Source organism: Cetorhinus maximus, chromosome 17 (assembly GCF_964194155.1).
Source record: "Cetorhinus maximus chromosome 17, sCetMax3.hap1.1, whole genome shotgun sequence".
NCBI lineage: Eukaryota > Metazoa > Chordata > Chondrichthyes > Lamniformes > Cetorhinidae > Cetorhinus > Cetorhinus maximus.
The window spans coordinates 93,147,722-93,162,656 of record NC_135895.1 but is presented as its reverse complement, the minus strand read 5'-3'; the positions used below and the strand labels follow the sequence as shown (position 1 = coordinate 93,162,656).

At 42.7% G+C, this 14,935-nt stretch overlaps 2 protein-coding genes across 4 annotated transcripts in view; both read left to right on the top strand.

Moving 5' to 3' along the window:
• LOC144692581 (flavin-containing monooxygenase 5-like) overlaps positions 1-7,980 on the top strand; it is a 37,181-nt gene extending 29,201 nt beyond the window's left edge. For both annotated transcript variants that reach the window (XM_078561589.1, XM_078561587.1), the window contains exons 7-9: positions 1,014-1,366; positions 2,363-2,435; positions 5,696-7,980. In XM_078561589.1, the coding sequence (XP_078417715.1) occupies positions 1,014-1,366; positions 2,363-2,435; positions 5,696-6,041 (772 nt within the window). In that variant the 3' untranslated portion in view covers positions 6,042-7,980. The remainder of the gene's footprint in view (positions 1-1,013; positions 1,367-2,362; positions 2,436-5,695) is intronic.
• The window catches only part of LOC144692582 (flavin-containing monooxygenase 5-like), a 406,487-nt gene that overhangs the window by 312,547 nt on the left and 79,005 nt on the right, over positions 1-14,935 (top strand). The gene's annotated exons all lie outside the window — the stretch shown is intronic.

The following is a 14,935-nucleotide window of genomic DNA, read 5'->3' as shown; positions in this document are numbered from 1 at the left end:
AAATCCAGGCCAATATTCCCTTACATGACTCGGTGTCAGATTTTATCTGATAATGTTCAGAGGAAATGCTTTGGGCATTTTACTGTGTTAAAGAGGTTATATAAATGTACGTTGTTTTTGGGACAGATTTTTCTTTTAGCAATTACTGGCAAATTTATGTTGCTTTTTATGGTCTCCCAGCCTTCAGTCGTTTCCCCAATTACCTTCTTAACTACTTATTTTCTTAACCTGTTTTCCCTCTATTTTCTCAAGAATATCAATTATTTCCTGTAGTAATGTTCCATAGATCCTGAATGCCCTTTTGTACCTAGAATCATGGCTGCATTGTAGCCAAAGTCTGTCCTATCCTCACAACACAAACATGTGCATATTTCCATCAGGAACAAGAGTCCTAATCTTTCCTTTTCCCTAACCCAGAGGCACTGCCACCAATTGTAGCCCTGTTACTCTGGCTCAGGTCAAGTAAATTCACACAGACCATGGAGTGAACTTGGGAACTTTCATTTTCTATATATATCAAGCACTGACCAGATAAACTCGCTAACCTTTAGAGTATAGTTATTATTTTAAGAAAATAGTCTTGTAATAGTTGTCTCTCACCAAAGCAGATTTAGCTGATTTTATTTCCCCACTCAGTTTGTTTTTCTGGTAAAATGGTTACATCGGCAGTGTTGATCATCAGTAAGAGTGTAGAATGTGTATCATGTAGTACCTTGCCTCAAACTCCTTCTTAAGTGCCCACCTCAGTCTCAGATCTATCCTCTTCCAATTTCTGTGCTTCCTAATGGTAGCATTAAATCTGTGCTCTTCGCACTTCCTGGGTTTTCACCCTCTGGGGAAATCATGTGAAGGGAACCTCCACCCTCATGACCTCCACTTAGCTGGCAATATTTGTACATTCACTGGGTGCTGTATTTGGTAAGTTATTTTGTACACCTGGGCTGTAATTTCTGAAATGTTGATGACGCTACTGTATTCCAGTTGTTATTTGTGAGGTGTTACCTCTATTGCAGTTTTCGCAGCCAACATCCAACCGTCAATGATGATTTACCAAATCGCATCTTATCAGGAACGGTACTTGTGAAACCTAATGTGAAACAATTTACTGAAACTGCTGCCATCTTTGAAGATAGCACAGTGGAAGATATCGATGTTGTTGTTTTTGCAACGGGATACGCCTTCTGTTTTCCATTTCTGGATGAGTCTGTTGTTAAAGTCAACAAAAACCATGCTACTCTCCACAAATATGTCTTTCCACCTCAGCTGGAGCAGCCAACTCTGGCCATCATTGGCCTCGTCCAGCCATTAGGAGCTATTATGCCAATAGCTGAACTTCAAGCACGTTGGGCCACAAGAGTTTTTAAAGGTATGAGGATGCTTGCATTGCTTAATACTTTTTGTCCTTCATTTTTATATGTGATTTCCATAGAGCTGAGCAAAGCAATATAATGTTTGGCAAGGTGTATTCCTGAGGTGACATCAGTATTTAGATATCTTGTTGCCAAAGTGAAGATGATTTACCTCCTTAAATGCCCCGTTGGATACTGAGCTACACAGGCCAGAAGATCGCAGGTTCAATCCCCAGCATGCTGCATTAAGCTGAACCTCTTTGGTTGTACATTTCTTTGCCTTCTCAATTGGGGGATTCAAATGGTCCCAAACTAGGAGGGACATAATTAGTCAACAATTCCTGCTCTAGATTGCTAATTGATGGTGAGCTCAGAAATGACTGTGTATGGATACTGAATTAGAACAATATTGAGTTGACCGTGTTGGCTTACCAAGTAGCTCACTGGTGTTGACTTGTCTTGAATAATACATGCAGAGTACCCTCCTGGTTGAAGGTCCAGAGAACTGTCAATAGTTAGCAGCTTCTAGAGGGAAACTGAGGGGGGAATACATGTGATTGCTAGAGACTTTGCCAGCAGTCATTGCATCTGCTTTTAACTTATTCTTTCCGAGCTGTTCCAAATGATAGAATGGCTTAACTTCTTAGGATTATCAGACTGCCACTGAATCACTATGTTCCAATTTACCTCAATTTCTTTCTTTTTCCAACTCTGGTTTGTCCTGCAGCAAGGGCTTTGGCCCTTCACTCTAGCTTCTTAATTTAAGAAAAAACCTCACAGTTGATGTAATGAATTCAAAGAAGGCCTTTATCACGTGATTAATCCCTACCTTTATATCAATCCCTGGTGATTTAATCACTGGTCAAGCAGCAACTTAAAACATATTAGTTTCTGTCAAAGACAGCACTGTGCTGCTACAAGTTGTAACTGCATTTACTTCTACAATATTGATGAGATAAACCTGATACCTTATGTGGAATAATGTTCTTTTACTTTCTTATTTAATTTTCCAGGTTTGGCTAAACTGCCTTCTGTCAGCACCATGATGGCAGAGATACTGGAGAAGAAAGAAAAAATGGCCAAAAGGTATTAAAGTAGATAGAAAACAGAATTTGCAGCACTGAAACAGGCCATTTGGCCCAAAGGTCTATGCCAGAGTTTATGCTCCAAACTAGGCTCCCCCTATCCTTTGTTATCTACCCCTATAGTATTACCTTCCATTCCCTTCTCCCTTAAAGGTATCTGTGCTGCTTGTCTCAACGAACCCTTGTGGTGGTGCGTCCCACATTCTAACCATTCTTTGGGTGAAAACATCTCGCCTAAATTATCTATAGGATTTCTTATATTTATGTCCTCCAGTTTTGGACTCTTCTACAAGTGGAAACATAATCCCTCATCTACCCCTGTCATATTCTTAAAGATCTCTATCAGGTCACCCCTTAGCCTTCTCTTTTCTAGAAAAAGAGCCCCAGTCTGGTCAGCCATTCCTGAGAAGTACATATACTCAGTTCCGGTATTATTCTTGTGTATCTTTTTTCTTCCCTAGTATCTGTATATCATTTTCATAATGCAGAGATAGACTGCACTAAGTGAGGTATAACCAAGGTTCTATACAAGGTTAATAACACTTCTTTGCTTTTCAGTTCTATGGCTATGTATTTTATACATCTGTAGTGAAGATATTCCATATCGACTCACTCTCTTCATTACGTTTTACTAAATATTGTTGAAAGCTCTATTTCTCCCCTCAAGTTGTTTTATTAGCATCAGTGGAATTGGATGAGAACACTGAGGGAATAAAATCACAAGAGAAACCTAGCACCTAGGACCCGTCAAATTCTTGAGTGGTAACACAAGAACTGTTAAAGCCCAAATGTTGAGATAAACCCAATAACAAGGCATTGGAACAGCATAATATGAAGAAAAGGCAATATCTGGAAATGTCAGTGGCAGCTTTTATCTGATTGGTGCATTTTAACTCAGACATATACTATGGAGCAGTTAATAATCAAATGTGTTGTATTGTGTGGATTAGGGTGTCACATTGGCAGAGTTATGCAAAACAAAATTTTCTGTTAGTTGCCAGTGTGTGAATGCAGAGGGAAAATATATCAACAGTCTGGCATTGATTCAAAACTTGCATCAGCTGAACAGTGCACTATTAAATGTCTCAGAATATAGGGCTGTTCAAAAGGAAGTCAGGCCAGGGAAAGGAAGTGGATGCCTATATGTGAGAGGAAAGAGAGGGAATTTGACATTAGTAGAGACAGTGCAGGAAAGTTCTGTGGATTTGAAGTTATCTGGTAGGTATTTGGGTGACATGGTGATGCAGTGGTTAGCGCTGCAGCCTCACAGCTCTAGGGACCTGGGTTCAATCCTGACCTGGGGTGTCTGTCTGTGTAGAGTTTGCACGTTCTCGCTGTGCCTGTGTGGGTTTCCACTTGTTGCTCCAGTTTCCACCCACCATCCAACGACGTGTGCACGTGTGTGTCCTGAGTGTACCCAGTGCCTATCTGGATAGGCTCTGACCCCCCACAAACCTGAATTGGACGAAGCTGTTCTGGAACAGTGAGTGAAGTGGTAGATATATAAGAAAGGAAAAGCACCAGCAACACAATAGTGTGTTGAGAAGGCGATCAAAAGTCCTCACATAACACTCAAACACTATGTGCCCCACTCTGGCCTTGCTGCTGATACCCCTAACTCCCAGGAATTCACATGCCGCATGGAAACCTGCCCAAGAGGCAGGTCACTCATGTGCCTCCTGCCTCTGATCCATCCCCATGCCCACTCCCATCACACTTCCATGCAATCTTGGTCTCCCCAAATAGAAAGCGATTAAATCAGTCTCAAATAGTGTCCTCTGAGGGGAGAAATACAGAGATACTGATTTAAGGCAGACAGGAGCAGGAAAGAATAAGAAAAAAGCCGAAAGAGTAAGAGTGTACTCATTCATGAGTTTCACCTACTCCGAGGTGAGGGAAAGAGATGGGAAGTCATGTAATGCATCACCTGCTGGGGGGTGCAGAGCCAATTTTCAATGTATTGCATCTGTTTCAGTTAGGGAGTGGGTGAATAGGCAGGGGCCTGCCATCGCAGAACCTGTAGGAAGCACCCAGCCACTGGCCCGGGACAAAACTGAAGGTATCTATCCCATGTGTCTGTTCCACACGTGGGGCAGTCAGGTGGTGCTAGCAATGAACTGTGGGTGTGGAAGTAGGGGAAGGGGTGGGGAGGTGGGTGGGTGCAGTACATTGCTGTTCACTTCTGATAGTTTGCCTCACTAGTAGGACTCCGGTATCCATCTCCAATTTGTGCATCTCATGTAACATCTTGCCTGTGTTCATTCAGCTTTGAAGATGATAAAAGAATAAAAATATTTTCTTTAAAATAAGGGTAACGGGGTAAAAGACCACTCCTTTACCCTTCCTGCTTTTCACGGAATAATGGACATTTACGAAACTCAATCCCCGATGCATCATGAAAAATCACAATATATTTAAATAAAAATGAAATGTGATTCATTGGCTTAAGTGCTTTTCCCTCCCTGTAAAAACAATGAAAAAAACAAATCCTTCTGCCCTACCACAAGTACACTCCTGAGGTTATCTGTTAGTAATAATTTAAAATCAGGAGCGAGTGTAAGGTTTTAAAATGGCAATTGACTTGTATCTAAATACTCTGGCCTAATTAACTTCTGTGCCCTCGCTTCAAATAACCTTGAGATGTTTTACTACATTTAGAACGCTTTTTAAAATGCACATTGTTGTCGTGGCTTCACCTGAAGACCACTAGACCATGACTCACTATGTGCAGTGCCATGGGACCTCAAGTAATATTTTCCAATGATCTGAGAAAATATTGATTGTTCTTGCCTTGAAACAATATTTTTTTTTTTAAAAACAGTTATAATTACACTATTTTGCTCCTGTTTGTGACCAAGGTTATTTCTTGTTCATGTTGAGGGCTATATCATTTGAGATTTGTGAGTGAGCTTCCACAGTAATCAACCACCGGTAAGCACACTGCAGGGTGGTAGTGTGTTTGTTGATCTCAAAGAGTGCCAGTAGAAAGAAAAGCTAGTGAAATGTTCACTATCCAGTGACACATGGTGGAAAATGGGTGTACACTGAGTGAGGAAAGCAGATGAGCTTGGCTGTGACATTAGTCATTAACTTGCTTGACATTCATAGCAAGAATGCAAACTGCATTGAAGGCTGCCAGCACCTTGGAACAGTCCCTCACCATGAGGTTGTAGCCTGCAGGGAACCAGGGTTTGAATAGTCAAGGCAAAGTCAGATATTTTTTAAGTCGTGTATCTCCTTGTGTCTCTTTCTCTCTATAAGGTATGTCAGCTCCCAAAGGCACACTATTGAAGTTGATTACATACCCTACATGGATGAATTAGCAGAGCAGATTGGTGTGAAGCCTAACATGAAGCATCTCCTCTTCAGTGATCCACAGTTGGCATTTCAGGTCTTTTTTGGCCCCTGTTCACCGTACCAGTTTCGACTGAATGGGCCCGGAAAATGGCCAAAAGCTCGAGAGACCATCCTCACACAGTGGGAGCGCATCATCAAACCGACCAAAACGCGTGTGCTCACTAAGAATCAGCAAGAAGCTTCTTTGTCAATGCTGCTGAAACTCATGGCTCTGTTATTTGCCCTTGGTGCTGTTTACCTGTTTCTCTAATTAGTCAGAAGGTTTTCCTCAGGAGTTTTTCTCAGCCAATTAATGTTAGAGATTCAGATTCTGATTGTTTTTAATCATAGCATTGATTACCTCTCATATGATGTATTTTGATTCCTGTGGAATTTGTTCCTGAAGACTCGGTGCCTTGAATGAATCAGGTTTTACATCTGGTTCAGCTGTTGTTTTTGATTTAAGGAACATTTTGCCAAGAAGCAGCATGCCAACTGTGGGTGCTTTACTTTAATGAACAACATGTTCCTTGTGGTGTTAATAATTGCTAATTTACAAACTGCATGTCCTTTTTATTCATGAGCTACAACACGCAGTGCATTCAGGTGAGGTGTTTTAAGAAATGGAAAATTAGAAATCATTTTTGAAAATGCTCTGGGAACTAGATTTTTCTATTGCAACACTTTGTCCAGGATGATGAGGATAGCCATTTGCCTGAGGTACTGCTGGGTGCTTGTGAATCTGTGCTCCAGCTGATATTTCAGGAGTGGAAGGAAGGGTGGGGAAAGTAAGAATAATTTTTACACACTATATGATAAAGATTTACACATTTCTTTTAAAAAAAAATGTTATACTTAATTCCAGAGGAAGAAATAAAACACACATCCCACAGATCCTCAACTTGGTTCAGATGGCAACAATTGCAACCCTCCTGAAAAGATTGGAGCTCATAATCTAAACATATACCCCAGTGTAGGACTGGAGGAAATCCACTCCCTGGGCTGAATTTTACAGGGACATATTGCTCCCACCACCCCGGCGCCCCCTGCCCTCCCAGCCACTCTGATTGGCTGGCAGCTGAGTAGTCCCAGCAGCACCAGAACTCAATAGGAGCAGCTGCGAGGACTACAAGCCGTACCAAGGAGAAGATCCATGGTGACCAGACTTATAAGGTAAGTTTAGGCTTCTTGGTCAGGCAGGGATTCAGGGACCCTAAGGAGAGGGTGCGGGGTTGGGGTGGTTTGGAGGCTGTGGGGGTGGGGGGTGGGGGGTGGGGGGGGCGCAGTCACAAAGGAGGTAACACCCCCTCCTGCCTTTTCACCTGAGGTGGTTAAGTAACAGGCTGACCTCCTTCGTTCTGCCTTCCCAAGCTGCACATATTATTGCGATGGGGGCAGGAGCAGGCCCTTAACTGGCCATTAATTGGCCAGTTAAAGGCCTCAATTGGTGTAAGGGTGGGTGGGCTGGCTGTTGTCTTGCTCACCCATTGTATTATGCGGTAAGTTTGTTGGGGGGGTGGAGGGTGGGAAGATGATGGGCTTGCCGCCTGTTCCATCTTACGTGCCCCCCCTCCACACTCCTGCCAATGCAGCGGTTTGGGGGGGCGGTGGCCATAAAATCCACGCCCCCTTTCTGGTAATTTAGCTGGATGCTGAAAGTCTCTCAAAAGGAGTAGAATCCTTCTGGTGTCTTGGCCAACATTCCTCCCTCAACTAAACCACCTAAAAAAAAAACTTTTTACCTCAGTCTTCTACTTGTTCCGGTTTGTGGGATGCTGCTATGTGCAGATTGGCTTTGTGTTTGCCTACATACTAATTCCTTGTATGTGAAATGTTGAGACAGTTCTAAAAGATTTTTAGCTGATAATGTTCAGATATACTATTATTTAAAGCCTGCAGCTGTTTGGGTTCTATTTTGAAGTAAATCAATGGGTGATGTTTGTGCGGGGAATACAACTGACATTTTCCTTTGTGTAATTATGGTACATGCAGATTGTTATAATTAGTAGCTTTCTTTCACCGTCTTTGATTTCACTGAGGAATTGACTGGTGGTTTATCCAGTGAAATCCACAGCCATGGGATGAACTGAACAGTTTACCAGGAACATGATGCAACAAATTATTGGATGTAGGTATAGATCCAGAAAATCTTCAACAAATCTGTAACTGATAGCATAATGCTAATTAAATTCCTATTTGATCCCAAATTATACATGTCTCAAAGGCTTAGTTCTTTTAAACAATCGGATTAATGAGAAAGTAAATTAATTGCACCATCTGTTGAGTTCCGATAGTTTTTTCCAAATGGCTCCTCATGTTTTGTAACATAAACTGAAACTCGGAATGACTGTGGATCTATTTTATATTAATGACGTGAGTGTTATAACCAAGTCATTTACAGGTGGAAAGTTTTTTAAATATGAACATATGAAATAGGAACAGGAGTAGGCCATTCGGCCCCTTGAGCCTGCTCCGCCATTCAATAAGATCATGGCTGATCTGTTTGTGTTTCAAGTTCTACATTCCCATCTCAGGAATGAAAATGATCAAGTGTAGCAATTTGCTTTACTGCTTTAATAGTTGTCTGTTAGTGCTCCTCTGAAGCGACTAGGGAGGTTTTTACTATGCCACAGGTGCTATATGAATGCAAGTTTCTGATGGTTTTGAGGCCTTTGCATTCCTGCCGCTGCCACCTCTCGATTCCTCTGATCTGAGTGGGATTGGGTGTACAACTGGCTTCTTCGGATTTTTTTCTTTCTCTGCCATGTCTCAAAGAAATATCAATTCCCCGTGATCCAGCCCTTTAGGCGGTTGGTGTTGCTGAACGGCAGGTCATAGTGGGCCGTCTCAAAATGAATGCATAGTGTGCATTGCCAAAGATTGTGGCTTTGACCTGCATGATGTTAAGGCAGGGGTTATTCGCAATACTGCACACTGACACCATAGAAGCCACACTCTGTATGAGAGTCACTCCTGTGTTGAGAAGGATGAAGGGCAAAGCATATCCCATTGATTAGAGAATTTAGCACGGTGAAAACAGCAATCCTGCAGTAAAATCACAGAACCATACAGTGCAGAGAGAGACAATTTGACCCATTGCTCCTGTGCCGGCTCTTTTGAAGGAGCTTTCCAATTAATCTGACTCCCCTGCTCTTTCATACTGTAAGCTATTACTTTTCAAGTATATATCCAATTTCCTTTCAAAATATACTAATGAATCTGCTTCCATTACCTTTTCAGGCAGTGTATTCCAAGTCATAATAACTGACTGCATTAAAAAATCTCCTCATCTCCACTCAGATTCTCTTGCCAGCTGAACACAGTTAAAATGAGATGCCGGTAATCATTGAGCACACCACTGAACTGTTAAAGTTGCACTTCAGATACCTGGATAGCTCTTAAGGGCATTCTACAGTAGTTTTAAACTCTCCTAGATGCTGAAAATCTCATCATGGGAACACACTAGAGCAGCCTGAAGAGTGTTGGCAGGAATAGCTCCCATTCCTGGTTGACAGAGCACTAGACTGAAGATCTAAAGGTCCCTAGTTCAAACCTGGGTTTCAGTAGCTCGTGTTTGTTTACATCCCAGAAGCAGTTTTAAATCAGGAAATGGGAGGGAGGAACTCAGGAAAATTACCAGAGAAGTGGTACTGAGTAAATTGTTGGAACTGTGGGCTGACAAGTACCCAGGCCCTGATGGACTTCATCCTAAGATCTTAAAAGAAGTGGCTGATGAGATTGTTGATGCATTGGGGGTTTTAATTTTCTGAAACTCCCTAGATTCTGCAATTCCATTAGATTGGAATATAGCAAATGTAACTCCATGGGCTGAATTTTATGTCCTGCTGGTGGGTGCACATCCGACCCGATTGGGTGTAAAATCGCGTGAGAAGACGTCAGGTGAGCGTCCCAACGTCATCGCGTAGTCTCGTGATATTTTGCTCCGCTGGCATGTGCAAAAGTTGGAAGCACGCGCCCGCTGACAATTAAGAGGGCAATTAAGTCCATTAACAGTGCAATTGTCTTCGATTTGTCATGGCCCATCCAACCTTGCAGTCGGCTGACGGGCAAGTTGGCCAGGCAGCCTTTATGTTTTTCATCAAACATCATCCAAGGGCAGGATGATATTTCTGTTATGAAATATAATAAAAATAAATATGTGGACAGCATTTTTATCAGCCATATTTTCAGGTGATTGATTGTGATGCATGGACATTTTTTTGCAGCTTTTCAAACCTTTATTTGAGCATTTTCAGGTCTGCCTTCGGGGAGCTCTCTCGCAGCTCTCACCTGTGCCGTGGAAACGTTACCACCTGCCTTCTCCCACCACCCCCCCCCCCCCCCCCCACACCCCCAGGCAGCACTGAGCTTTTCAGCGTGTGTTTCACACTGGCTGGCCGTTAATTGGCCAGCCAGCATGAAATTGCCATCAGGGGCCCGTTGCCTGACCGCTTCTGGGCCTGCCGATTGCACGCGCTCACCAAAAGTAAAATGCAGGCCCATTATTCAAAAAGGGAGACAGAAAGCGGAAACTACAGGCCAGTTAACTTAGCTTCTAATATTTTCCCTATGACAGATGTTATTATTAAAGAAGCTATAGCAGGGCACTTGAATATGTTCAAGGTCATCAGGCAGAGTCAACATGGTTCTGTGAAAGGGAAATCATGTTTAACCAACTTATTGGAGTACTTTGAGGAAGTATGTGCGGTGGATGTACTGTACTTAGATTTCCAGAAGGCACTTGATAAAGTGCCACATTAAAAGTTATTGCGGAAAATAAAAACTCGTGGTATAGAGGGTAATATATTGGCATTGCTAGAAGATTGGCTGGCAAACAGGAAGCAGAGAGTAAGCATAAATGGGTCTTTTTCAGGTTGGCAAGATGTAACGAGTGGTGTGCCACAGGGATCAGTGCTGGGACCTCAACTGTTGACAATTTATATAAATGACTTGGAGGAAGGGATAGATGAGATGGTTGCCAAATTTGCTGATGACACCCAGGTAGCAAACTAATTTGTGAAGAGGACATTAGGAGATTACAAAAAGATATAGATAGGTCAAGTGAGTGGGCAAGGATCTGGCAAATGGAGTATAATGAGGGAAAATGTGAAATTGTCCATTTTGGCAGGAAGAATAAAAGAGGCATATTATCTAAATGGTGAGAGATTGCAGAGCTCTGAAATGCAGAGGGATCTGGGTGCCCTAGTGCATGAATCACAAAAGGCAGGTACAGGAAGTAATTAGAAAAGCTAATAGAATGTTATCATTTATTGCGAGGGGAATTGAATACAAAGGTAGGGAGGTTATGCTTCAGTAATACAGAATACTAGTGAGACCACATCTGAAGTACTGTGCACAGTGATGGTCACTTTGTTTAAGGAAGGATGTAAATGCATTGGAAGCAGTTCAGAGAATGTTTACAGACTAATACCTGGTTGGGCAGGTTGTATTATGAGGAAAGGTTGGACAGACTAGGCTTGTCTTTAATGGGATTTAGAAGAGTAAGAGGTGACTTGATTGAAACATATATGATACTGAGGGGACTTGACAGGGTGGATGCGGAGAAGATGTTTCCTCTTGTGGGAGAATCTAGAACTAGGGGTCACTGTTTAAAAATAAGGGGTCACCCATTTAAAGTGGAGATGAGGTGAAATGTTTTCACTCAGAGGGTTGAGAGTCTTTGGAACTCTCTTCCTGAAAAGGGGGCGGAAGCAGAGTCTTTGAATATTTTTAAGGCAGAGGTGGATAGATTCTTGGTAAGCAAGGGGGTGACAGGTTATCGGAGGTAGGCAGGATGTAAATTTAAGGTTACTACCAGATCAGCCATGATCTTATTAAATGGCGGAGCAGGCTGGAGGGTCAAAGTGGCCCACTCGTATGTACAAATGTAACCCCAATGTTTAAGAAAGGAGGGAGAGAAAATGGGGAACTACAGACCTGATAGCCTGACATCAGTAGTAGGGAAAATGCCAAAATCTATTATAAAGGATGTGATAACTGGACACTTAGAAAATAATGGTAGGATTGGGCAGAGTCAGCGAGAATTTATGAAAGGGAAACCATGTTTCATAAAACTGCTGTAGTTTTTTGAGGATATAAGTAGCAGAATAGATAAGGGGGAACCAGTGGATGCAGTGTATTTGGATTTTCAGAAGGCTTTCAATAAGGTCCCACACATGAGGTTAGTAAACAAAATTAGAGCACATGGGAATGGGGTAATATACTGGCATGGATTGAGAGTTGGCTAACAGACAGGAAACAGAGAGCAGGAATAAACGGTTCAATCTCAGGGTGGCAGGCTGTCACTAGTGGGGTACCGCAAGGAACAGTGCTTGGGCCCCAGCTGTTCACAATCTATATCAATGATTTAGGGATGTGGGGACCATATATAGTATTTCCAAGATAAAAGCAAAATACTGCAGATGCTGGAAATCTGAGACAAAAACAGACAATGCTGGAAAAACTCAGCAGGTCTGGCAGCGTCTGTGGAAAGAGAAACAGAGTTAACGTTTCGAATGTGTATGACTTCTTCAGAGCCGAAGAGAAGCTCTGAAGAAGAGTCGTATTGACTCGAAATGTTAACTCTGTTTCTTGCTCCATAGATGCTGCCAGACCTGCTGAGTTGTTGTATAATATTTCCAAGTTTGTTGATGACACAAAGCTAGGTGGGAATGTGAGTTGCGAGGAGGATACAAAGAGGCTTCAGGGGGATTTCAACGGGCTATGTAAGTGGCAAGGACATGGCAGATGGAATATAATGTGGAAAAATGTGAAGTTATCCACTTTGGTATGAAAAATAGAAATGCAGAGTAATTCTTAAATGGTGAGAGATTGGGAAGTGTTGATGTACAAAGGGACCTGGGTGTCCTTGTCTATGAGTCACTGAAAGTTAACATGCAGGTGCAGCAAGCAATTAGGAAGACAAATGTTAGTCTTTGTTGCAAAAGGATTTGAGTGCAGAGCTAGAGATAGATGTCTTGTTGCAATTGTATCGCGCTGTGGTGAGATCACACCTGGAGTATTGTATACAGTTTTGGTCTCCTTATCTATGAAAGGATATACGTGCCATAGAGGGAGTGCAACAAAGGTTCACCAGACTGATTCCTGGGATGGTGAGATTGTCCTATGAGGAGCGATGGAGGAGACTGGGCATATATTCTCCAGAGTTCAAAAGAAAAAGAGGTGATATAATTGAAACATACAAACTTCTCACTGAGCTCGACAGGGCAGATGCAGGTTGTTTCCCTGGCTGGGGGGTCCAGAACCAGGGGCACAGACTCAGAATAAAGGGATTAGAACACTTAGAACTGAGATGAGGATTTTGTTCACTCAGAGGGTGGTGAATCTTTGGAATTCTCTACCCCAGAGGGCTCTGGAGGCCCAGTCATTGCGTATGTTCAAGACAGAGATCGATAGACTTCCATGCATTGAAGACCTTGAGGGAAATGGGGATAGTGCAGGAAAACCGCGTTGAGGTGGAAGATCAGCCTTGATCTAATTCAATGGAGAAGCAGGCTCAAGGGGCCAAATGGCCTACTGCCGCTCCTATTCCCTAGGTCCCTACTAAGGAACCTAAAGGCTTTGATTCGGAGAGCATTTGGTGAGCTATCATTCAGGTTGCTTCCTCTCAACTTGCAAACACATGATAACAAGGGCTTTAGATTTCACTTTGCTGCCAGTAAACAAATGAGAGAATAGGATAACAAAGAGGAGCAGCAGAAAGTTGTGACAATCGCTTAGCTGCTGACAATTCTACTTCTCCAGCACTCTCTGTAGCTCTCTTCCTTGGATTCACAGGGTTTTCCCTTGTGTGTATATGCTACGTGAGTCAGGAGATGCCCCTGCCAGTGTATGTGCTTTCTCTTTTGGGCTGTTTTCTTCTCATACTAGTATGCAACATCCCATGTCATCGATAAAAGCACATTCTGTTAAATACCTTAAATCTTCCAAACAACTAGCAAATAATCACGCCCCTGCCACCTAGAAGTTCATGTAGAATACGTTTTACACATAGCTTCCCTGTGGCTACATCATTGGAAGGGTGTCTGTCTGCAGTGAGTGCATACAAATACCTTGGAAATGCGATGGTTTTCTTTCCCTACATACCAGTTGTGTCAATTTCACTGACTATATGTTCCCCTGGCCATTCTTTCTGCCACATGTGCATCAGAAGATGCTGGTGCAAAGGGCTGGATATGTTACAGTTTCAGGAATCACCACCATCATCCGTGCCAGATCCTACCAAGCCCCTATTGCTGGATGGTCACAGGATGGCAAGAGTGCAGTCATAAGAAATAGGAGCGGGAGTAGGCCATTCAGCCCCTCAAGTCTCCTCCACCATCCAATAAGTTAACAGCTGATCTTTGACTTCAATTGCACTTAGCCTCCCAATCCTCGTATCCTTTGGTTCCCTTGGACTCCAAAAACCTATTAGTCTCAATCTTGACCATAGCCCTGTTTCCATTAATGAAATCAGTCAATCCTTGCATCCTGATGTCTCTGTGAGAAAAGCACTGGCTGCCTTAAGGACATGGGGAGTGTGGTTTTGCTGCAAAATATTTCTGGAGTTGTTGCAAGATCCAGCGTGGGTGACAATGGTGTGAAATTATTATACGTGGCTCCACATATGTGACTGCAGCAGTCTCCCACTTGAGTCACCATTTACAGCACGCTGCCTGGCACTGACTTCAGTGCCTAATATTCGGAAAGCATTGCTCCTTTAAAAGGATGCCTGATCAAGCCCATATTCTCAGGCTCCTTTACCAAGGTGAGATACCAATTAACCTACCAGCCAGTGGATTTCTCTGCTACCATCAGCTCCTCTGGCTGTATATGATACTCCACACCCATCCTCTATAATGCAATGTCTAAATGCCTCAGGGTGTACTGTGAGGGATCAAGTGAATGACAGTACGTGTAGTGAAGTGCTGGAATGGCAGAATTACTGAGACCTGGCTCTGCTTCCAGTGTAATAGCTAGAGAAAGAGAAGGAGATTTCCTTTTGAAGGTTGTGAGTCTTTGGAATTCTCTACTCCAGAGAGCTGTGGATGTTCAGTCATTGACTATATTGAAGACCAAGGTCAATAGATTTTTGGGTACTCAGGGAGTTAGGGGTACAGTGATACGTTAAGTTGAGGCAGATGATCTCGTTGAATATCGCAGCAG